This window comes from Glossina fuscipes, unplaced genomic scaffold (assembly GCF_014805625.2).
Source record: "Glossina fuscipes isolate IAEA_lab_2018 unplaced genomic scaffold, Yale_Gfus_2 121, whole genome shotgun sequence".
Taxonomy (NCBI): Eukaryota; Metazoa; Arthropoda; class Insecta; order Diptera; family Glossinidae; genus Glossina; species Glossina fuscipes.
Genome location: NW_023998464.1, coordinates 4,317,278 through 4,339,932, shown reverse-complemented (window position 1 = coordinate 4,339,932; position 22,655 = coordinate 4,317,278). Strand labels below are relative to the sequence as shown.

Below are 22,655 nucleotides of genomic sequence, written 5' to 3'. Positions count from 1 at the left end.
TTACCCCGAAGCTGCTCGGCTTAAGTGCGCCAACTCTTTCCGTGTCACAGGTTGCCAATATAGCCCGGCATAAGATCTTTATGGTTCAGGCGGATTAAACGCCTTTGATTTAGGAGCGAGTGAAACGTTAAGTTGAATTGCTTCGATACAATTGTATTTCTTTATTTTATTTGGTACTATTTATACTTATTTTCTACACTAAATTATGGTTATATAAACAAAAATTATGATTGTTTAATTACGGCATCGTGTTGCATTACGAAATGCAATACTCACCCTGGTGAAGTGTGACATAAATTTTATTTTTATTTTACCAAAAGAATTATGCTAAAGCATAATTCTGTCACACTCCATACGACAGTATGCATACGACAGTATGCGATCACACTACAATATATTCCGTTGTTTTCAGCTTTGCTTTAAACGTTTTATTTTTCAATGCAGCTTTTTTAAGCGTAGAAGCGCCTTTTCAACGATACTGATAAAGGCTTTAAAGTTCTTACGTATCTGGAGACACGAAACGTTGGCGAAGTGTATCACTTAACATATAAATTAACTTTTAACAAAAATTATGCTGATATGAAGGAACTTAATGCTGGCAAAACTACTAAATAACTTTGGCGGGTTACCAATTGTAAGGAGGTGAAGTAGTCAATTCTGGTTGCATTATTACTCGCGTAGGACCTGTTAGTGGGTGAATTTTTCATATCCATTAAGATATGAAAGAAAAATGTTTTTAATTATTAGAACTGTAGCTGTACTGTATTGTAGCTAACGGCGCTACGGTCAAAGGCGGTTCTTATTATCCTGTCACGGTTAAGAAGCATATAATCATCAATCAGCAAACAAGCATACTTCCTCCTTATACGAGAAAAAAATTATTTTTTCAAAGCAAAATTCTGCAACACCGCGTAGTGTTCTTTTTATCGTATTGTAGTGTGATCGCATACTATCGTATGCATCCACTTGAAGTGTGACAAAATTATGCCACTCAGCATAATCCTTTTGATAAAATAAAATGTCACACTTCACTTCGCATGTAAACAGTGATAATTCTATTTATATAAGAATAATCTAGTGTCCTGTTTAGAATAAGATAAGATTAATTTAGTGTAAAAATTCAGTATAAATAGTGCCTAAGAAAATAAAGAAGATCAGTTCTCATAAAGCAACTCAACCAAGCGTTTTACTCGCTAATAGCACTAGGCATTCAATCTACCTGAACCATTAAGATTAGTGACCGTCTCATGCCGAGACACTTTGGCATTATAAAAGACGGATAGACTTGGCGTACTGCAGCCGAGCAGCATAGGGCCTAAACAGATAAACTAAACACTTCATACCACATCAAACATTATTACAGTATACATAAACATGTTGACAGCGTAATTTATTGCCGACGGCTTTACATTTCAACAGAGTTTCTTACACTCCTTTACCACTTTAACGAGTTTCTTACGACTTAACAGAGTTTTTATATTCTGTTTACATTGCATTATAAAAGATGGAATTCTCCAAAAAAAAAAAAAAAATGGTTTACTTTAAATATAAAAATATATGCATGAATAAAATGCACTTACTGTTAATTTCTTATAATTTCCTTATATTTTTTTCAGTTCGTCTCTTATAAACCTATATAAGAGTCTTTTATATACCTATATAAACAATATATAAATGTTAACTACATAAAGGATACTTATACAATTTTATTTTTATAATTTTACTTTTTTATTAATAACTATTGCTATTTTTTTGATAAATTTTAACTTAGTCAAACACACTTGTAAAATGCTTTGATTTGCTTTGATCTCTCTCTGAAATCCATTAGCGGTTTTTCTCTTTTACATTGTTCACAAAAATTTTTGCATAAATTATGATCAAAAATACCATCTACAAACCGCTACCAACCACACTTGCATAAATTGTGATTAACATACCATCTACAAACCGCTACTAACCACACTAATACCACCTACAAACCGCTACTAACCACACTTGCATCAATTATGATAATTATGCTAAAAATGAAATGTTTTTTTAAGCCCACTAAACCAGTAATATCAGTGGGTCAATGCTGTAATATGATGAAATCGGAAGACGTACTACGACGCAATATTCAATCGCTTTGCTTGATATTAACATATTTCAATAATTTTCCTTCATGTTTAGATCCAAAAACGAGTGTTATGTATAAATGGGATGAGGCCATTTCTTGCAATTGTTATCATTGCAAAAGGGATTAAGCATTGTTTTTTTTTTTGGGTTGAATTTCACGGTTAAATATCTGTTCTGTAAAAATATCTATTTAGGTTTAAGCAGCAAAAACAAAAAAATATATATATATATAAATAAAATATGAATTTTCGCTGTATAAAGGTATAAAAGTTTGAATATTGAACATCTTGCATTTCTCTCTGCTTCTACTATTTTAAATTTTTTTTATAATTTCAGTCAATTTATAATTTGCTTTTGCTATAACAGGCTTTACTGGCGGTGCTTTTTTAGACTTAGGTGGCGGTCCCAAAATTTTTTTCGTGTACAGTAAAGCTTCCACTATAGACTTCCAAAAACTAAGGGTGCAAGTTTACTTATTTCAATGCCAGGCTCTAACTCCAAAGAAAATGTCATCTTCACACGGATTATAACGACATTAGTAACCATCGTCAAACGTGGGTCCATAGCAACTTGAGAAGTGCTAACACGAAAGTCCAAGCTTTTGATATAGCCAGGTGAGTTGTAAAAGGCTGGTGTCAGTAGTTTATTTTCAAAGGCCATCGATTTCAAACCCAATAAATGACGATCAATGCCTTCACCCATTAAGGCTATGGTGGTATATTTCCGATGACCATCAACAGCTTTTCGCAAGAGCTCCGCGCCTTGCTTGTTGTCCATCTTTTCATCAAATGTTAGCGAAAGCCAACGACTCATTCGAGCACGACCGGATTGCATCTGTTCTACCGGCATAGAAAATTCGTAAATGGGCCGTTTCATATTGAGCGGCGGGCGTTTTTTTTATGAAACCTATTTAAAAATAATATTTCGTCAGTTTGTGTATAGAAAATTCTTTGGCTCAGTTATATTTTACGTAATTTACCTGTAGAAAGCGTATTGCAAGGCCATAATTTGTGATTCATTTGAGCACTATAACTTTGTAAAAGTAATGTCAACTTCAATTTAATGCTGCACCAGGATAAACCGTAAATACATAATTTTGATTTATTTATTCTTTATTTTTACAGAATATAAAACATTTTTTAAACTTATTTTTAAAAGTAATGCTGTAACCGATGCTTTTTTGGCTATTTCTTTCATTTTTATTATCTTTTTTAACTTATGTACACATGCATGTATATATATGAAGATGAAGTTAAAATATAAAAAAATAGATTGTCGCACTTCTTAGACTTTTTCTCATTAATATAAATACTTAGTATTAGCTTTTACAAAATAACTTTCTGCGTAAGCTTTACATTTTCTTTTATTCGTATTGTATTGAAAGACCCAAGTTATTGTCATCAATGGTATGTTATCATTGCAGCATTAAAGCATTCAAATTGCGTTGCAATATTGTATCCTTAACTGAATTGAAAACAACAGTCATGTTACGCGTGTCTATGGCAGTGGTGAAGTGATGATAAGTGCGGCTCTGTTGACTCTTTCGCACACTCATAAACATTTGTAAAATGAAATTTTGAACGTCCAACAGTGAATGTGAATTACCACTGAATTGTGGATAATACCAACGTATATCAGTCTCCGGGTTGCGAACTTTTTGCTCAAGCAAATCCATTTTATTTAAAAACAAGATTATCGATATACCTTTAAATGTATTATTATTTACAATAGTATCGAAAATATTTCTGGATTCTTCCAATCGATTAGTCATTCTATGTAAGACATTAGGAAAAATGAGAACAAAACAATATTTATAAATATAAATTAAATACACTCCATTAATTATATCTGCCTTCTTCGAAATTATCTTAAACCCACCACCTGTTCGTTTACGCTTTTGGTGCTTTTCATTAGAAATATACGATAGTACTGTAAAGGTGTAACATATCATACCATGTAAAGGTAGGTAAGCTAAAATAACAAAATAAAGTATATATGTCAAGGTATTTGTCAGTCAAAAGTATGTTGTTATCTATATTTGAAACACTAAGCACTCCATTCACGTGTTAGTTAAGAGAACTGGGAACGGCAACGTATTAAATGTAATAAGAACGAACATAACAGCATAATGCAACATTTGCAATCCAAATGATATTATCTAGTTAGTCTTTGATTGATTTTTTAACGTAATACAGCGAGAGTGAAAGGAGACCAAAAAATTTGTTTCGGGGAAAATTTTAATTCGAAATTTGCCATTCGCAAAACTATATGTAAACAATAACACTTCCACAGACCACTAAGTACACTTAATTTATCCAAAAAGGTTGGGAAAAGAAAGAGGATTATATATAGATTTATATATAGATTTACCTGTCCTCTGCCAAAACTTGGTCGAATTCAGATGTCGAAACTAAAAATATTATAGATGTCACGGATGAATCGAAACATCTTGTCCATTTCTGCCGCTGTGTACGCTGACCACCAACATCAACGAAGACAAATGGAATGTTCTAAAATTAATGGAAAAATTATTAGCATTAGATATTCCGTTTGGAAAATATATATTTTTTAGTTAGGCCTTACTTGAATTTTAACGCAAAATTCATAAACTCCTTTCGTGGCTTTACGACAATGCAATATATCTTTATGTGTGGGTACATAATCGCTTGTAGCCAGACGATTAATTTCATTTAAAAAATAATTGACAGAATCGCTCTGAAATGCAAAAAAAAAAAAAATGCAATAACTCTTAGTTTACCAATAGATTATGCCAATACAGACAATTTGGAATTCTCTCCGCCTTTCGTATGCGCGCCTAATACCACGGTCTTGCCAAAGACGTGCTATTACAGCGGCATACTGTGTAAATTTCTCGGCATCTATTGAGGTACACTCCATTAATTTGGTTTCACTTGAATCCTTCTCCCTATCGTTGTTTCCCCACGGTATTTCAAGCTTTTCGCGTGCATCAATTAATACTTGCATTCCTACAATTAAGGGAAGTTGCAAATTCTTTTTACAATCTATTAATTTAATAAAACCGATCATAGGGATCATACCTCGTATAACATTTTGATATATCACATATTGGTATTCTTTTTTTAATTCCGGTTCAAAATTTACACCATGTATTATTCGCATTTGTTTTAAGAATGTTGATTTCCCCGATTCTCCAGCTCCCAAAAGTAATAGCTTCACCTGCAAAAGAAACCATTACTTATCCCAAAAACTCTTTGTTAATATTTTACTACAAATTACTTGTCTTCGAAATGTTTGTTTTTCTTTTTCCAAAAATTTATCAATTTCTTTTGATTTGTAGCGTTGCTCTAATTCCTCCGGTGTATTCCTTAACAGTACAAGATAATTGAGAAAACTGCCGCAACAACGTAAACAAGCAAATCTCGAAGAACGTAACCGATCGTGAGAAGACCGAGCAACTATTTCATTATCTTGACCCTCCATTAGTTGTGTGGTAGTGCCTGTTTCACTGTTAACTGTTTCCAGCATAGTTTCATTTCTTTAGCCGGAAACTCAGCACTAACTAAATTCTTTTATCTTATTTTCGAAGTTCCAAATCTTTGCGGTCGCGTAAATATGACTTGCAATCGTTTATTATTAATATATTAATTTACATGTTTTTGCACATACACGCCCCTCCTCTTTTTTGCGTATCCAATATTTACTACTATCCAGGCTGTATTTGCAAACTGTTTGCTCTAACTTTTGCAATAAACTATTCGATTTGCAAAATATTCAGGATTTAATTAATATACGGAAACTAATAGACAAAAAAAAAATAAAAGACTATAAAAATATTTGCAAATCAAAACAATTCCAATTTTCACTTTTATTTTTTACAAGAAAAAGTCCGGAGCCAATCAAATAAACGCCGTTAATCGATGTCATAGGCGTCAATAACACAAGTCACTCGTGTTGTCAGATCGTTAGAAACTTTATTATTTACAAGTGATAAGAAACGAAATTCGGATTTTTGCACTAAACATTTGTCTTGTAGCATTAAGTAATTTTAATAAATTAGCTAATGTATTTATCATTAATTTAAGCAACATTGCAAATATCAACCATCTTGAATATCTATCGCATTTTCGTGTTTTGAAAACATTCTTTATTAAATTTAAACTTAGTGATAGCTAAATTAACTAATTGGCTATCAACACGTATTTTATTAAAATAAAAGCAGGCAATGGAAGCGATTAATGAACTAATTATATTTTTTGTCGTTATTTAGAAAAACATTCGCTATAACGCTGTAAAATAAAGCCAAGGTTTAAATAAAGAATTAAACAGTACATTTGTTTAAGTCCTTTTAGTAATTTTCGGAACAAGTAAGTGTATTTTAAGTCCTTTTTGCTGTTTTCCGCTACTGCTGAAAGTAAAAGTCAGAGCTGAATGTAAACAGAAGTATTATAACAGTTATTCTATTAGTTTTATAAACATATTTTACACTACAATATTTAAATGCAACCATGTGGCCTGGGTAATAGAGGACGTATAAACGGCCATGTTTTCTTCTTCTAATTTTTGCTTTAATTGAAAAAAATTTTTGATTGAATTTTAACAAAAAAAATTGTCTTGAAAGATTCTAATTTTTTATTGAAAATAACTAAAACAAAGGAGAGTAGGTAAAACAGTTTTTATATGAGTTTGGTGGTGATAAAAAGGTAAGAGACGAAATGTTAAAAAAGAGAAAAACTTTAGTATGATTCTAACCTCAAAATGAAAAAATCATGTCTAGGTTTGTATAAGCACGTAGCAAGGACGCAGTAAAAGCAGTTGATACAACAATATAAAATTACTTAAAAAAAATGACACAATATCTGCCGCCAAATCTTTTGGCTTTATTTGCGGCTAGGGATCCGATAGCGTATATGCCGCCAGTCGATAAATTGCCACATGAAAAGAAATCAAGGGGATATTTAGGTGTTGGAAAATTTTTAAGTGATTTTGAGGATCCTAAGGATACTCCGCCGCCGAAAAAAGTTGAAACGCGTCAAGAGCGTTTGGAACGACGACGACGCGAAAAAGCTGAACAGGTAGCGTATAAATTAGAACGTGAAATAGCTTTATGGGATCCGCAGGAAATTAAAAATGCTACAGAGGATCCATTTAGAACGTTGTTTGTGGCGCGCATCAACTATGATACATCTGAATCGAAACTGCGCCGAGAATTCGAGATCTACGGTCCCATCAAGAAAATCGTTATGATCACTGATCAAGAAACGGGCAAACCCAAATCCAAAGGGTATGCGTTCATAGAGTACGAACACGAGCATGATATGCATGCCGCATATAAACATGCCGATGGTAAGAAAATTGATGGTAAGCGAGTATTGGTTGATGTAGAACGGGCACGTACTGTCAAAGGTTGGTTGCCACGTCGCCTTGGCGGCGGTTTAGGTGGTACCCGCCGTGGTGGCAACGATGTCAATATTAAACATTCTGGTCGAGAGGACAACAAACGCGAACGTGAACGTTACCGTCTCGAACGTGAACGTGAAGATCGTGAAAATGCTAGAGCTGTAGAACGTGGACGATTTGGAGCTGCGGATAGTATACGACGGCGCTCGCAATCGCGGGATCGGATTAGAGAACGTGAACGTGAGCGATCGCGTCGTTCTCGCAGCAGATCGCGGGAGCGTAGAAAACGTCGCGGAAGTCGTGAACGTGACTATGACGATTTCGATAGGCGCGATCGTCGTGAAAAGGATCGCGAGCGTGAACGTGAGCGTGATAGGAAAAAGAAGCGCTCAAAATCACGCGAAAGAGATTCGTCTCGTGACAGACGTGAAAGGAAACGAGATCGCCGTGATAAGGAACGCGATCGCGATCGCAGTGAAACAAAAGAACGTAAACCCGATTTCCGCGATATGGAGATCATTAAAATAAAAGAAGAGCCCGTTGATGATGGTTACCCTACGTATCCGATGAACTCATTTCAGGCAACAAACATTAAACGTGAAAATGACGAAGAGCACGAAGAAAAGTATCGCCCACCACATGATATGTTCAGTGTGCCACCACCATCGATACCAGGACGTGGGAGTGGAGGTGGAGGTGAGAACGGTCAAAATTCTAATGAGAACCAACAGTCATGGTGGCGCTAAGGCGCTCACTAGAAATCATACTTTGAGGGGTGTTTATACTGAAATTCACTTTTCCTCTACCTATACATAACGTATCTATCTATAAAATATAAAGCCATTTCTGCGAAAGTGGGAGTGAATTTTGAATTGTAGCCAGGATAAAAACAAACATAACGATGATGATGAACAAAAACACAATGGGATTTCAAAATTCAAATTTCTCCAAAAAAAATGGCTTTTACTAACATTACATTTTTTTATTATTATTATTATTTACAATTAGGTTAAAAATAGAAATCAGGAGAGAACAGAGCAAATACAACTAATGCATATATTTTTGGTAAATAACGTGCGCTTATCACAAAAATAATAGCTATGAAAAAAAGATTTACTTTGTTTAGCAAGTTTTCTAGTTTTGTCTGCTCGAATATTATAGTTTATTTGTAGTTTTATGAGGAATTTTGGTATGAGAACTAATCATTGGCCTATAATTTCATTTTCCAATATATCAAATTTTATCTAATCTATTTATCCAATAATAACAGCAATTAGAAGAAAGCAAACACAAAAAGATTTGGCAATGAAATCTCTTGTTCGGGAATTTTTAAAAGTTAAGAAACCTTTATGACATGTTTTTATCTGCATTGGTCTTGTCATTTCATTTGAAAAACTCGCGTAACAAAATTTATATCGATGATCAAAATGATATTCCACATCATATGTTGTGTCTGTAAATTTAAATTCAAGAAGACCATAAGTATAACCAGCATAGAAAAAAAAGTAGAAGTAGGAAATTAAACATTTCGACATAGAATCTTCCAAGATTCACATAATAAAGTTGGTTTATTAACTTGTCAGTAGTTGATGCGAAAAATTTGGCCACTGTGGTATATAAAATAGTTTAATGTTGGTTGTTTGAAAATCCGTTCAAAGTTTCTTGACTTCGGAAACTTTTCGTATTTACATTTAAATTTTGAGTGTATTTATTCTTTTTAAGAGATTTTATTGCTTCTGTAAATGTTTATATAGCATTTCTCATTTTAAGACGCAGTGAATACTGACAATGATAATGATAATTATAAGATTTAATGAATATTTTCCTTTCCTAAATTAAGAATGATCCACTCGATGTGAACTCATACAGTAAGTAAAGTCTTAAAACAAATGGTATGTGTTTGTACGTGTATTTGTTTCCCTCTCAGGTAAGGGGGTACTGATAAACTTCACTGGTGCTCTTAAATATAACTGCGATCGCGGCACAGTGAAGCGCCGTAAGAAGAAATAATCATCGTTCATATTCTTGTGGTATACTTTTTTAGCAATATAAAATCCCATGGTGGTTCGTGGGATGTCCTTTTCTCTCTTCTTTTGTTTGTTTTAAACATTTTTATTGAGCTTTGAAGCTCTTTTAATATTGAAAAATACTTTAGTAACCGTTTACCTTTTGTTTTCTTTCTCTTTTGCAGTTGAATTGAAAGAATTTATCAAAAGTATTGTTGTTATACAGTAGACAAAAAAAAACAAAAGAGTAATGCTATGGGAAATTAAAACGCGTTAAGATTGAATCTAAACACATATAATAAACTCTAAAGGCAAAATATTCTATAACCATGCATCAAGTACATCAAGTGTACCACATTGCTATGGAGGGAATTTCTACAATTTTTTTTTATTTTGCCGTCTTTGAATTGGTATTTGTCAGATTGTAGAAATTCCTGTACAATGTTTTCACTGAGATTCAGCACCAGGCGGAAATTATAACACCGCTGGTGGTAGCTGAGTTCAAGGTAAATTTTTTGTTGTACTAAGATTCATTAACGCCATTTCCCATTCTAGGCGATCATAGGCTATGATCATTTGCCATCTAATGCCAGTGACTTCTTCCAGTACTGTCATCGACATTTCGTATATTGTCCTTACTGGGAAGAGCGCTATAAGTCTGCCCTCTAAACCACTTTGCTTATGTAAGTGTGCATAAATTGTAACCTCACAGCCTTAGCAAATTTATAGATTGATGCTGTAGACTTTATAACCGGCCAATACAAGCAAACGAATTGAATGATAAAGATTGGTTTGTGTGTAGGTATGCTGAGAGGTAGTATATGGTAATTAAAACTTATGTTAATTTGCTAACCAAACAACCTATAAACAATAAACTTCTGGGCATTCTAACTGATAAATAGGTATGCAGGCATCCATTTGGATAAAACGAAAAGCAAATTAATCTAACCATCGGTAACTATTAATAATATGAAGGTTTCATTTTTATATTGAACTTCAATTCCTTTTTGTAACCGTTTTCGATAAAGAAAGAGGTGGGTATACGGTAAGGTTTTTTAAAACACCTGACAAAATCAAATTTCATTTCTAGTTATATTTTATTTCACCTGAAATTGAAAACAGCCAAAGAAGAGGTAACATCTAAAAAGATTTCATGATGTGATTGAGTGTATAAGATTTAAGAGAGTGATTGATGTCTGTCCTCTACCCGTGTATTGATAACGAAATTTTTCGTGGGGTAAGAAAAACTTAGTATTTATTTAGTGATATAGTAAATCAAAGCTTCCACAAATTAATCGCTAAGAAATTTCTTAAAAAAAGAAATGAATAAATCACATGTGTGAACGAAGCATAACCACACTTGATTTAATTTACAAACGATCAAAGGTAGTATCATATATATATATCCTTTTGAAACGTAAAACTGATTTTCAAAAACTTGCATTCATAATGCTTTCTCCCTAATGTAATATAATTGAAAACTTTTTAATAATAATTAAGATTCTTTCTTTTCTTTACAATTCAAGCAGATCTGTCCGCTGATTTCTTAAGAAATCGAATAAAATTTGATAATTTCAACAAAATCAAAATTGAGGAAAAGATCTATTTCCTAGCGAAAATATTTTGACATAATTGACTTCTTACTCTTAGTTGACAGGAGAAATTACCTACGGCTATTTCAATAGTTATGTGCCCACTTTCTTTTCAAGGGGTGTAAATATGCTTCTAAACATAAGAATATATATTGTTCAACTGCTTCAGTCCGACACTCTTTATGAATGCGTACCCATTGTGTTGTATTGCAAAGTTTGTTTGTAATAGATTTATTTCTTGCGAGTTCATGATAAGGAAACGTATTGCAGAAAATGATGACTATACGGCCACTCTAAGATCCCTTTATCTAGACCATTCAAGCGTAGTGGAAAAGAAAATAAGGAGGTTTTAATAATTGAGAGTGATAATTATCAATAAATTGTACCTTCCGATCTCTGTTACGTCTAAACGCTTTTTTAATGACTCATGCCTTTGTGCGTTTTGTAGATGACACATATTCTTCGTAGCGTAACTTTCTATTCAAAAATCTTTATTCAGCATACTCCTCATTTTTGTGCTATCCCAAGATTGAATTAATGGTTGACTGTTTTATCTCGGCGTCAAGTACCTAAAAATTTGGCAAGCTTCGTTGCCACGAGTTGAAATTAAAAAATTTCAGTTCAATTGAAAATTACAATGTACTTGAAAATAATATTTAAAACACTTCATATACCATAATTATACAATATATGATTAGCATCGCAACTTAAAGAAAAGAAACCTTACCAAATATTACAGTTAACATTCTGGTAGACTATAATTTCCAAATTAACAATCAGCGTAACAAGATTTCAAATGTAACTTTAGTCAATTTCCAGTTCATATAAACTCCAATTTTACTTAATATCTGATATTGTTTACAAACACTTCCAAGATAATAAGAGTTCGGCATGTCTAGTTTCCCAAAACGCTTCTAAATTCCATAGGCTTACAGACATTTATGTTTTCCGTTTATGTTTCAAGAATCGAATACAGTAGTATCTCGCAGAAAAACCATCCTTCGTATGTAATGGATCACGCAAAGTCTTTGAGGTTTTTTCTGCGGTTTTGAGATGCTTTTTGTAGACTGATGATTGGTGTAACTCCCTCTCTCCTAATAGCGTACGTGTCGATCTTGCTTCCCTAGCTGCAAGATTTCATCGACTTTTTCGGCCACAAGCGAGACGCATCTTTGGCATCGAATCAAGCAAACTTACCCTGGTTCCTTCGTTCACTTACAGCATCCTCACCGTACACTTCACAAATTTTTCGGCATACTTTTGCATGTTTTATCTTTTTCATAGTAAAAAGTCATCACATACAACGTTTCACCCATTTTCAAACCAACATAACATTTTACACGAGCAAAGAATCAGAAAACTGTCTTCACAAACAATATCAATATAAGTTGAAATGTTACCTTTTAAGCCCATGTTCCTTTACGATGAAGTGAGTGTTGCCCGATAAATAGGCATTAACACCATCCCGCGAGAAAAACCGCGAAGACTTTTCATATGCCCTAATTTATATATATATATATATATATATATATATATATATATATGCATATATGTATATATAAAACTAATATCCTTTTTTTCACGTACACCGACTTACAACTAATTCTGAAAGTTGAAATTTTTTAATTTAGAGAAGCGATTTGTGGTTGCACCCCACATTAAAATTTCTATTGAAAGCAAGGAAGTAGTAAATAACCTTGTCAAGCTGCGCATTTTCATTTTGAAAAAAAGTCTACAAAATTTACAAACTTTCTTTCGCAATATTAATATGAACATCGAGTGGTGGCAGAATCTGCACAGTAAAGGAGCCTATTGCTTACGAGCAATTCTTTGCCTTCTTATTATGACCGGTGCTTAATAGGTTTGTAGTTTGTTTACAACATCCGCATAATGCATTACAAGTTTCATAAAAATGCAGTGTAGTAGAATTCGGATCAATTCCAAAACTTTCATAAATAAATAATTAAAGATAGGAAGATGAACTTTATCCTATGTTTCTAATAGACGATCCCAGATCGTGCTTGGAAACGAGAGTGATGCGAGCCGAATTCTGCCGATGACAGCATCGACGCTGTAGTTATAGAACCTATTGCTCCCAAATTTTGTGCATTCACACTCGGACAGCTTATGCTGACATACTCTTAGCAAAATGGGTGCAGTTTGTGCATTCTAAATGATCCGGAAAATCTGTGTGCGCCGTATTTACATGACTGGCGCTCATGTAAAGCTCTTTTTAAACACTTAGGAAAATAAAGGTTTTATTACATTTTCCGTTCCGTGGGTAAATAGTCAGATGTTCTAAATTTGTAAAAATGAGATTAACCTATGAGAGCACAAAGCATTCCTGCCATTCTTCCCAATAAATTTTGTGAAGAGGTTGCCCGTGACATAGCATTATTCTGGTACGAAGCAGTGCTATGTTTGCAAATCAATGCCCCACGGATTTGATCACTCGTGAGCACAAGTTAATCGAGTCATTTGCTTTTCTTACGTTTACTCCTCCCCAACTCAGTTGTATAGGAAATATCACAGTCTTCCGGAGCAGTCCATTCTTTGAACTGGTCATTTGTCCCAGCTTCGATAACAATCTTTCCACTGATAGCGCTGCGGATAACGTAGTTGTCATCGACGTCATTGATAACAAACTTTCATTACATATCTCTAAATGTCAACTCCTCCCAGACCTCAATAAGTTAATCGTTGTTTATTGCAAATCTACAGCTACTGTCCAAAGGAAACTATGTTCAATTTTACAAATTACTTCTGGCAGCCGCATAAAATCAAGCATTCATTTAATATATGAGGCATCTGCGGCCAATATATGCACAAACGTCGAGATTCCTCTTTCGGACTGTACATACACTGATCTGCTTATTATGCAGCAAAAACAAAAACTACTTGGGTTTATAAAACAGTATATTTACATATGAAAAGCAATGATATTTTTCTAACTTGACGTTTAATTTCGTAAGAAACATGCAGCTATGAAGAGCATGGAAGTCTACTTTTTCTGAACGCATATCAATCTAAGGAAAATTTTTAACATTTATGAAATTTTTTTATATTTTAACTGACACGAACAGGATCGAATGGTACCCAATCTTTGGGGTTTTGCAAAACTTCAATAAGTTTATTTTCCTTGGAATTTTCCGGGGGCGTATGCATGTATTCCCAACGGGCAGTAAGCGGCAAAGACATTAAAATACTTTCGTACCTAGCGCCGGGTGTATAAAGACCGAATTTGGTGCCGCGATCATAGATCAAATTGAATTCAACATAGCGACCGCGACGCAATAATTGCCACTGGCGTTCTCTATCTCCATACTCGTCATTTTTATGGCGTCTAACCAGCGGCAAATAAGAAGGGATCACAGCACAGGCGCAAGCGGAAACAAATTTGTAAGCGTTTTCTTGGCTGGGCGAATCTAAATCGTCAAAGAATATGCCACCAAGTCCACGACATTCATTTCTATGCTCAATTCTAAAATAATCATCGCACCATTTTTTGAATTTAGGATAATACAGAATGTCGTATTCATCGCAAGCGTTCTTTAAAGTTTTGTGAAAGTGAATAGCATCCTCTTCGTTCAAATAATAGGGGGTGAGATCTGTACCACCACCAAACCACCACTGCTTAGAGCCGTCATTATTTGTCACTTCAAAGTACCGATAATTGAAATGTATGGTAGGCACCATAGGATTACGTGGATGAATTACTGCACTCACACCGGCTGCGAAAAAAGGCCGCTCTCCTTCACTTAATTTTTTGCCGCGTGTACGCATTTGTTGTACCGCGCTCGGCGGTAAATGTCCTGTAACTACAGATATGTTCACACCCGCTTTTTCAAACACCTCTCCATCCTGTAGAACGCAAGTAATACCACCGCCACCCTCTGTGCGGAGCCATCTGTCAACTTTAAATTTCTGACCACCATATTCTTCGGCTTCGAGAGCATGACAGAAATCTGCCTGTATTTTCATAATTAACAATTCCATTTTGGTTTTCATATCATTTTCTGCCGTTAGTAAGTGGTCAGCATCAGTAATTGGTGGAGCCATATATAAGGAAGTATTCAGCTTGCGTCGTTTGTCCTTTGCAGACATTTGAGCAAGTGTAACTGATATAAAAATGCCGATACCGGCACCCGTTAAGACGCCGTGTAGTTGCGTTTGTGCTCCTCTGCAAGCAAATGGATTCGAACGCATACTTTTAAATTTTCGCAAGGAATGAACCACTTTGCTTATTATTCTCATTGTGATTAACGAAAAGGATACTCAATTTTGGAAATTGAAAATAGTGTTAACTCAAAATTATCAAAAATCAGGTGTTTTCATCGTTTTGATTAAAAGACAATTTTAATTCTTGTAGGATTGCCATTAGTGTTAATCAAGTCGCGGTATGTTTGCATCCCTAGGAAAAAATTGTCAAGACGACAAGCTTACATAAAATATAAAAAACTATTCGAAAAAGTATTATAAAATGTACACCGTTAGCATTCGGAATTTCATTCCGTGTATTCAAAATATTTAAATATTTTGCAAAGCACACGAACGTTTGAAAAAAAAAAAACTTCTTCTGGGTAAAGTATAATTAACCTTTAACAGGTGAAAGGCCATGTCTTAATACATTATGCACTTTGACGCTTTGGTTTTAACCTAGGGATTAAGTTCTTTATGGTTTCAGTTCTGTAATTTCTATAGGTAAGCACACTCACTACCGGCCAAATGCGTACCTCTTTACATGGTATCCACAACTTCCTTGGCTAGAAAACATTGTAAGGGCGCTAATATATTTTTACTATATATTGATAATTTGGGATCTTGGAATCGTTTCCAAAATAGTAGATTTTGCATACTTTATCGGGGCCGTACACTCTCGTGTTGTCGCTTAAGATAGAATAACTAAAAACAATTCAAATAAATTTATTAATAAATGAAGTGTCAAATAATGAAGTGGCAACATAAAAAATTGTTCCTTCAACTTTTTTTAAATTTATTTATTCTTAGTTTATAAAGAGAACGGGAATGCGTGCGCACGTCATAGATGATAGCCAAGAAGGACAAAAAGAAAATATGTTATTCCTATATGTGTTGTAGAAACTTAAAATTTTACTCTGTAGATTTTCTATTTGATGCCAGTAAATTAACAGCGGTAATAGCATCCGGAAACATGGAGTGGTAGTTCAGCAGTGGCACATAGACGGCAGCAATGACACGTCCAGCAAACCATCGACCGTGTAGGGCGTTCACAGCCAAGACAGCAGTTGTTATGCTCGGGCACTTAACGTATACATTACCAGTAGGAGAAACCTTGTCAACATATATATGCAATATGCCGCCATGTTTAGAACATTCATCTATAACGTCGTCACGTATTTCCGAGTCCCAGTTGGGGTTGGTTTCGGTGCGTGGATCAAACATATTCGATAACATAAAACACTGTGTAGCAATGGGCGGAGTTTGCGTTTGCGTCTGTATTGGTGCCGGTTGAGGTGCTGTAGCAAGTAAGGCATTTGCAGCTGCTTGCGGTACGGCTAACCCTGCACCCTCTGCCAATTTGAACATAAGTTGTAAACGTCCAGTTGCTCCCAAATCAATACCGCTACGATCCATTTCATCCGTATCTAAAGATGTTGTGTTCATATCCAAACGTTCAGTTACGTTGCCCACTTTCATCGGTCGTCCGGCTAACTCAAACCCATTTAACTGCTCTAAAGCTTTCTTCGCATCTTCCGCATTGTGATACTAAAAACAAAAATTATAAATCAAAACCGCACCAAACGCTCTTCTATATAATTCTATACCGTTATAAAACCATATCCTTTTGAGCGCCCCGTTTCACTATCCATAATAAGCTGAATAGAGTCTATTTTGCCAAACGGTTCGAATATGCCGCGCAACATTTCTTCGGTTATGTTGAAATGTAATGAACCTACATATAGACGCATTGGTCCAGTATGATTTTTAGGAGTGAAAACGGGCACGGCATTAGCAATGCGATTCTTTTCAGCTTGAGTGTGTTGCACTGATATTGGTATACCTAATAACCTTTGCCCGGATAAGCCCAGAGCTAAGGCCACGGATTCTGGTTCCTTGAACTCAATGTAGGCAATGCCTTTAAAACGTTTCGTCTTATTACATGTTATCAAACGTACGTCACGCACTTTTCCGACACTTGAAAAAAACTCTTCCAAGTCTCGTGCGCGAACACGTTGTGATAATTGCATACAAAACACTGTGCGAGCATCACGTTCTTCAGGACTTAGTTCTGAAAGTGGCGATCTGTCCGGACCCAGACCGTTAGGAGGTGTACGTCCATGTCGATAAGGACGTGGCGAGCCACTACGACGGCGGCTAGAAAATAAAAGTTTCATTTTCGAAAACAAATTTCAACTTCATTTGTTTACCTTTTGTTCCTAGGCGGTGATCGTCTGCCTGAACGACTGCGTCTATGTTCTCTCGATGGACTAACACGCTCTTTGGAACGATGATTTCTCGATCGACTGCGACGAACATCCCGCGAGCGACTAGCACGTCTTTCTGACCGCGCTCTCGAGGTCGGCTTATCGCGTGAGCGACTGCGACGGTATTCCCGCGATCGGCTCCTGTAACGTCGATCCTTCGAGCGACTCCGTTCTCTTTGTTTTTCTCTATCACGTTCACGATCCCCATAAGTCTTTTTGTTATCTCGTTCTCGATCGCGATCTCGGTCTTTATCTCGTGAACGGAAACGCTCTGCTTCTTTAACTGTCTCTCGTTCAGATGATCTTCGGTAATGTCTACCCTCATTAATTCGCGAATCAGATGGGCTTCTTTAAAATAATTTTTAACGGTTAAGAGACGATTACTTTGAAGATACATTATACGTACCTAGATCTGTATTTTTGTCCGTTGTGCTCTAACGAATAACTAGCACATTCGGTATCATCGTATTTGGTGTGATCTCTTTGATTGTGCCTCTTCCCAGAGTCCTTTTCATCACCTCTGTCACTGCCAATGGTAGAATTCTATTAGGGGAAGGCGCAACAAGGTATAACAACAAGGAATTCACGTACAAATAATAACGTCATCGTCACGTTGTATGCATAGTTTGAGTTTGATTTGATTCGATTGATGTAGTTGGGATAGTGATAAGAGTTGATTAAACAAGAGAAAGCAAACATCAAACGAAATTAGTTATTTCTTTGAAAAGATAATATCGTCAATTCTTAAGTACAACTTTGAAAGTGCGCGATGTCCACACCAAGTGTGACAGCACACAATCACAATCAATTTTTTATTTCGTTTACTGAAATTGTGGTTTTGTTGAGTTGTTTTGTAAGTTTTGTTTATGGATTTATTTACTATTTTTTTTTTTCTCAACACTCTTTGAATACTTTGCGCCTGTCCGCTCGTATGGCGGCGAAGTACACTCTTACTGACTCAAATACTTTTCAAATACTTTGTCGCGTTTAGGTAGGTTAGGCATTGAGGGTGGTAGAAGTAGTGGTAGCTAATGTGAATGGTTTTGCCTTTATATCCTGCATAAAACAAGTGCTGTCCGCACGCAAAATTGTACGAAAATCTGAAATTTAATTCAGGTTCAGTGTGCTCTTAGAATATGTCAAGTATCACATAACAAAAAAATTTTATATTCTTTTTTATTTTTCACGACTTATATAGAAATGCTTTTATGCAAAGTATTTATATATAAATTGCTTGTTCTTTTTTTTTTGTTTATTTTTATATTTTTTGGCGATTTTCTGGCGCATTCAAAACTTACCAACTGGTCTCCGGCTTTCTACGTGTTTAGAATGACCAAAACAATCAATCTCTAGCAACAAATTGAGCTTTTATTAGGTTTTCTGCAAAGACATTTCACCCTTGAATATTATTTTGCTTTATTTTCGTACTATTGAGTTTTTTTTTTTCTTATTTGCTTGACAGATACTTTTCTTATATAAAAAAGAAAACTGGCGACATAGCATATGTATGCGCTCCATGCACGCATTTTTTTATATCTTCTCTGTACAACAGGCAAATAAAAGCAACACAAACGTTAAATGTGCTTAAATCTCAAGTTCTCTAGCATAACTGAACAAAAACTTAATTGAGGCTGCGCTTATTTTACTTCTTTGCTGTTTTTCTTCTTCCTCTTTTTGTTAATTTCTTTACTTTAGGAGATCTTTTAAAGATTTTTTAATAGATTGGCCGTTTTAATAGAAAATAACTTACATTTGTTAACAGCGAATGGTCAATTTAACAGAGAATAATTTAATTTGTTAACAGAAAATGGCCGAAAGCGAATGTGTACGAGAATGAAATAAATATTTAATTCGAAATAACAATTAAAGCGTTGATACAAATAAGAAGAATATAACAAGAAAAATCACATGATGACGGCCTGTCAAGCGATCGTCTGCTCTTTTCGAAGCATTGAGATTTTAATACAACCAGCATTTTCATTTGTAACCACATAGGTAATCACGTCAGTACGTGAAAGTATGAAACTTTTTTAATAGGTATTTTTCGCCCTATCTGCGCAAATTTGCGGATAAATCGTTTTGCCCAGGCTATAAATACATATGGTAAAGCACTTAAGTTTAACTATGCAAGTGTACCAAATTCTGTTCAAAGTTCCTCGAAAGAAACGTTTTCATTCATTTTTTTTTCTTTTATGGAAAAGGAAACTGTATTAACATATGTCGTTATCGAATGAATTTAAAAGACGGTTCAAGTCCACTCATCTGATTAAGATGGTCCAAGTATGTACGAGGTTGTTCGGGAGGTCATTTCATTTTTTTTTCCAACAGTGGACTTGTTTGCTTTTTATTACATATTTTAAAAGCTAATACTGCAGGGATTGCGTTTGGAAAAAATGGGAGCAAAATACCACATATTTTGGCATTTTACTTTCGATAAAGTAAAAATAGTATTCAAGCAAAAAAAAATTATTGGATGCGTATGAAGAAGTATTAACAGAGAACTAATGGCAAAACTGGTTTACAAAGTTCGTTCCGGCAATATTGCTATTGAAGATTAAAGACAAGGTTAAAGATTAAGTGATGAAAACCGGCGAATAACGATCCGTAAGATCGATGAGCGAGTAGACTTATCGAATTCGACCGTTCATAATAACATTTTTATCCACTATAAAAAATACGTTATTTCGAAGGAAAAAAAAAAAACGAACAACTTATATATGTACTATAATATTAACAAATTTATTTGTCAAATTCTAACTCGTTATTGGGGACAGATAAGGCCAGTGGATAATTTTTACGACCTTGAAATTTAGTAGATAAATGGCCCGGTAACAATTGCTGCAACTAAACAGATTGTGATTTTCCTGGTACCGTTTCGATGTACTTTTCTTCAGATAAATTCGTGACAATGCCAAAACTGTTGTTCCAACCTAAGTTCCCGAACTATTTTCTAGTAAAGCGCAAGCAAAAATTTTGAAAGAATTGCATTTGCTCGTTCCACTAGGGACTCAAATACCAATCGACCTTATGCCAGTTCTTCTAATAAGTTGCAAAAATATGTAAACTGTTTTGATAATAATTATCTAATCCTAAAAGCAGAAAATGGATATGGTTGCGGAAATTATAACAAAAATATTTTGGTTTTAAAAACATTGTATACGTAAACTCCGATAATTTCCACTTTTAATGAATAGAAAATTTTAATCCAAGTAATAAAACTTGAAAAAATGTGACCAATGGGGCCCATATTAGATGAATTACTCCGTCAACCAAGGCGTAGAGCGAAAGGAAATGATTAACACATCTTTTAGTAAAGTACAAATTCTTCGATCAACTTTTGATTTTTTTCTTTTTTTTTTAAACTTTTGTACGTAAAAGATATTCAGATTAAACCGAATCCCAAATATTATTCATTTAGGTTACATTTGAAACCACCTTTCCTCCGTTAACACATTTTTAATTGCTTTCATATTGGCATTATAATGAATATCCGTTGTAAGCTGAAGTAGGAGTTAAAGCTGAAATTTACCGATTTTATTTTAACCCCAATCGGACTGCGATGAATCTTTGAGACCTATTTGATATCCACTTTTTTTAAAATGAAATTTTTGTAAATCTGCATCTACTCATAATGTCAAAGTTTTTTTTTTTTTCCACTGAGACTTCCGATGAGTCTGATAGATTCACAGTCCAAAAAGAATCCTCTATGTAGCACAGGAAAAACTCAATCGACCCAAAATTTACAAAAAGGATACGCTGAAGAATTGTGCATGTCATTTGAACTCCCAACCACCGTTTATGCAGCATTTCAATCTTCTGGCCGTGAAAATGATACTATCGTCTAATAAAAAGCATTAAAAGCCAGCATGATTTTAATAAGAATGTTATAACAAATAAGTAAAATAATAAAATATCAAATCTTGATCATGGTTCCGACTATAACTATCTATATCAGACAGATTTCGGCCCGTCACGTTATAGATCGTCCAACCGAGAGACTACTTTCACTTTAGATATTTTTATGAACATTTAATAGAATTTGTGCCGGCGAAACCATAAAGTTAATAATTTTTTTCAATCGACTGTTCGACAGGTAGTTAATACTATTTCGATAGAATTGTATACTCTAATATATGTATAGAATAGATATAAAGGATATTGATAATTTTTAGACAATACTCAAAATATGGCATAATTTAAATAAACTCATTTAGAAGAATCAATATTCATAATACCAGTTTCCTCCACAACTGTAATTAACTGCTAACCATAAAAAATGTGTATCGGAGTTTAAATTCCACCAATTTAACTTTTGATGGCTTTTTTTTAAACAAATTTACCAACTGCAAGGAGTTTATACTTACGCCCTTGACATATGGAGCCTCTAGCATAGCTTCTACGTCGAAATCTTCGGCCATTTTTTGATAGTTATGTACATATATATATACATATGCATATATATATATATATATATATAATGTGTGTACGCACTTATGTATGTATCTGTTTATTATGCGGCCAAGGATATTGTTTCTAAAATATATTCAAGTAGAAAACTTGAGGAAAAAAGATGCTTTGACAAATTAATGTTTCTACTTACATTCCGTTTGTGAATTATATATTGGCGTAAAAATTTCAAAGTTTTTTTCTTCTCTCTAATATATTTTTCAGCGTGACTGACTCGTTCTGCTTTGTTATGCCGAACAGGGATAATAATTTACAGGGTTGCCATATTGCAATTAATTAAAGTACACAAAGATACCAAACCTCGAAACTGATTATGTACGGCGTTAACTAGATGACATTTTCGAGTTTCGATAGTTTTTGCGATATGCATGTAGAAGAGATGTTAGCATTGGTTGTTTATAGTTGCGTTTATAAAAGAAAATAGCTGTAAAAAGAAAATAATATCCCAACAGCTGAACGAAAATAAAATATTTAAATGTGTGAAAGGTAAGTAAAGTAATGCTTCTTTCCTTGCTTTTCACTTCAATTCTCCAATTAATAGTTTTCATTCGTTGAGGCTTGTAACCAATTGTATATCATTAATCTTTCCCTTAGTCATCGTATATTGTTGCTGTGGTTGAAAAAAAGCAAAG

The 22,655-nt window shown here is 34.4% G+C and overlaps 4 protein-coding genes across 5 annotated transcripts; 1 reads left to right on the top strand and 3 right to left on the bottom strand.

Moving 5' to 3' along the window:
* Positions 1–3,321: 3,321 nt before the first annotated feature.
* Positions 3,322–5,984, bottom strand: LOC119640398 (guanine nucleotide-binding protein subunit alpha homolog). Its single transcript, XM_038038403.1, has 6 exons — positions 5,374–5,984; positions 5,175–5,313; positions 4,897–5,102; positions 4,699–4,830; positions 4,486–4,625; positions 3,322–3,887 (listed from the first exon to the last, which is right to left on the bottom strand). Exons 1-6 carry the CDS (start codon positions 5,620–5,622, stop codon positions 3,530–3,532), a joined length of 1,224 nt encoding a protein of 407 aa, XP_037894331.1. The 5' UTR covers positions 5,623–5,984; the 3' UTR covers positions 3,322–3,529.
* A 638-nt stretch (positions 5,985–6,622) lies between these two features.
* Positions 6,623–9,645, top strand: LOC119640397 (U1 small nuclear ribonucleoprotein 70 kDa). The gene is made up of 2 exons (XM_038038402.1): positions 6,623–6,797; positions 6,872–9,645. Exon 2 carries the CDS (start codon positions 6,942–6,944, stop codon positions 8,238–8,240), a length of 1,299 nt encoding a protein of 432 aa, XP_037894330.1. The 5' UTR covers positions 6,623–6,797; positions 6,872–6,941; the 3' UTR covers positions 8,241–9,645.
* A 4,345-nt stretch (positions 9,646–13,990) lies between these two features.
* On the bottom strand, positions 13,991–15,448 carry LOC119640399 (oxygen-dependent coproporphyrinogen-III oxidase). The gene has a single exon (XM_038038404.1). The coding sequence runs from the start codon at positions 15,344–15,346 to the stop codon at positions 14,159–14,161; it is 1,188 nt and encodes a 395-aa protein (XP_037894332.1). The 5' UTR covers positions 15,347–15,448; the 3' UTR covers positions 13,991–14,158.
* A 573-nt stretch (positions 15,449–16,021) lies between these two features.
* Positions 16,022–22,255, bottom strand: LOC119640459 (RNA-binding protein 39). Of its 2 annotated transcripts, none has more exons than XM_038038527.1 (6): positions 22,157–22,255; positions 21,921–22,089; positions 17,963–18,099; positions 17,500–17,904; positions 16,897–17,434; positions 16,022–16,837 (listed from the first exon to the last, which is right to left on the bottom strand). In XM_038038527.1, the coding sequence occupies exons 2-6, from the start codon at positions 21,972–21,974 to the stop codon at positions 16,202–16,204; spliced, it is 1,770 nt and encodes a 589-aa protein (XP_037894455.1). In that variant the 5' UTR covers positions 21,975–22,089; positions 22,157–22,255; the 3' UTR covers positions 16,022–16,201. The 2 variants fall into 2 exon arrangements, with proteins under 2 accessions (XP_037894455.1, XP_037894454.1); XM_038038526.1 differs by having other exon boundaries at positions 16,028–16,837; positions 16,897–17,446; positions 22,157–22,254.
* Positions 22,256–22,655: the final 400 nt, after the last annotated feature.

Excerpts from the sequence above, each read along its gene's own strand:
- LOC119640398 (XM_038038403.1), bottom strand. The coding sequence starts at position 5,622 with ATGCTGGAAACAGTTAACAGTGAAACAGGCACTACCACACAACTAATG. Across the intron at positions 5,314-5,373 it reads AACAAACATTTCGAAGACAA|GTGAAGCTATTACTTTTGGG; the intron begins GTAATTTGTAGT and ends TTTCTTTTGCAG. Across the intron at positions 3,888-4,485 it reads CAAGTTTTGGCAGAGGACAG|AATGACTAATCGATTGGAAG; the intron begins GTAAATCTATAT and ends TGTCTTACATAG.
- LOC119640397 (XM_038038402.1), top strand. The coding sequence starts at position 6,942 with ATGACACAATATCTGCCGCCAAATCTTTTGGCTTTATTTGCGGCTAGG.
- LOC119640399 (XM_038038404.1), bottom strand. The coding sequence starts at position 15,346 with ATGAGAATAATAAGCAAAGTGGTTCATTCCTTGCGAAAATTTAAAAGT.
- LOC119640459 (XM_038038526.1), bottom strand. The coding sequence starts at position 21,974 with ATGGCCGAAGATTTCGACGTAGAAGCTATGCTAGAGGCTCCATATGTC. Across the intron at positions 17,905-17,962 it reads GGACAAAAATACAGATCTAG|AAGCCCATCTGATTCGCGAA; the intron begins GTACGTATAATG and ends ATTATTTTAAAG. Across the intron at positions 17,447-17,499 it reads TCACCGCCTAGGAACAAAAG|CCGCCGTCGTAGTGGCTCGC; the intron begins GTAAACAAATGA and ends TTTATTTTCTAG.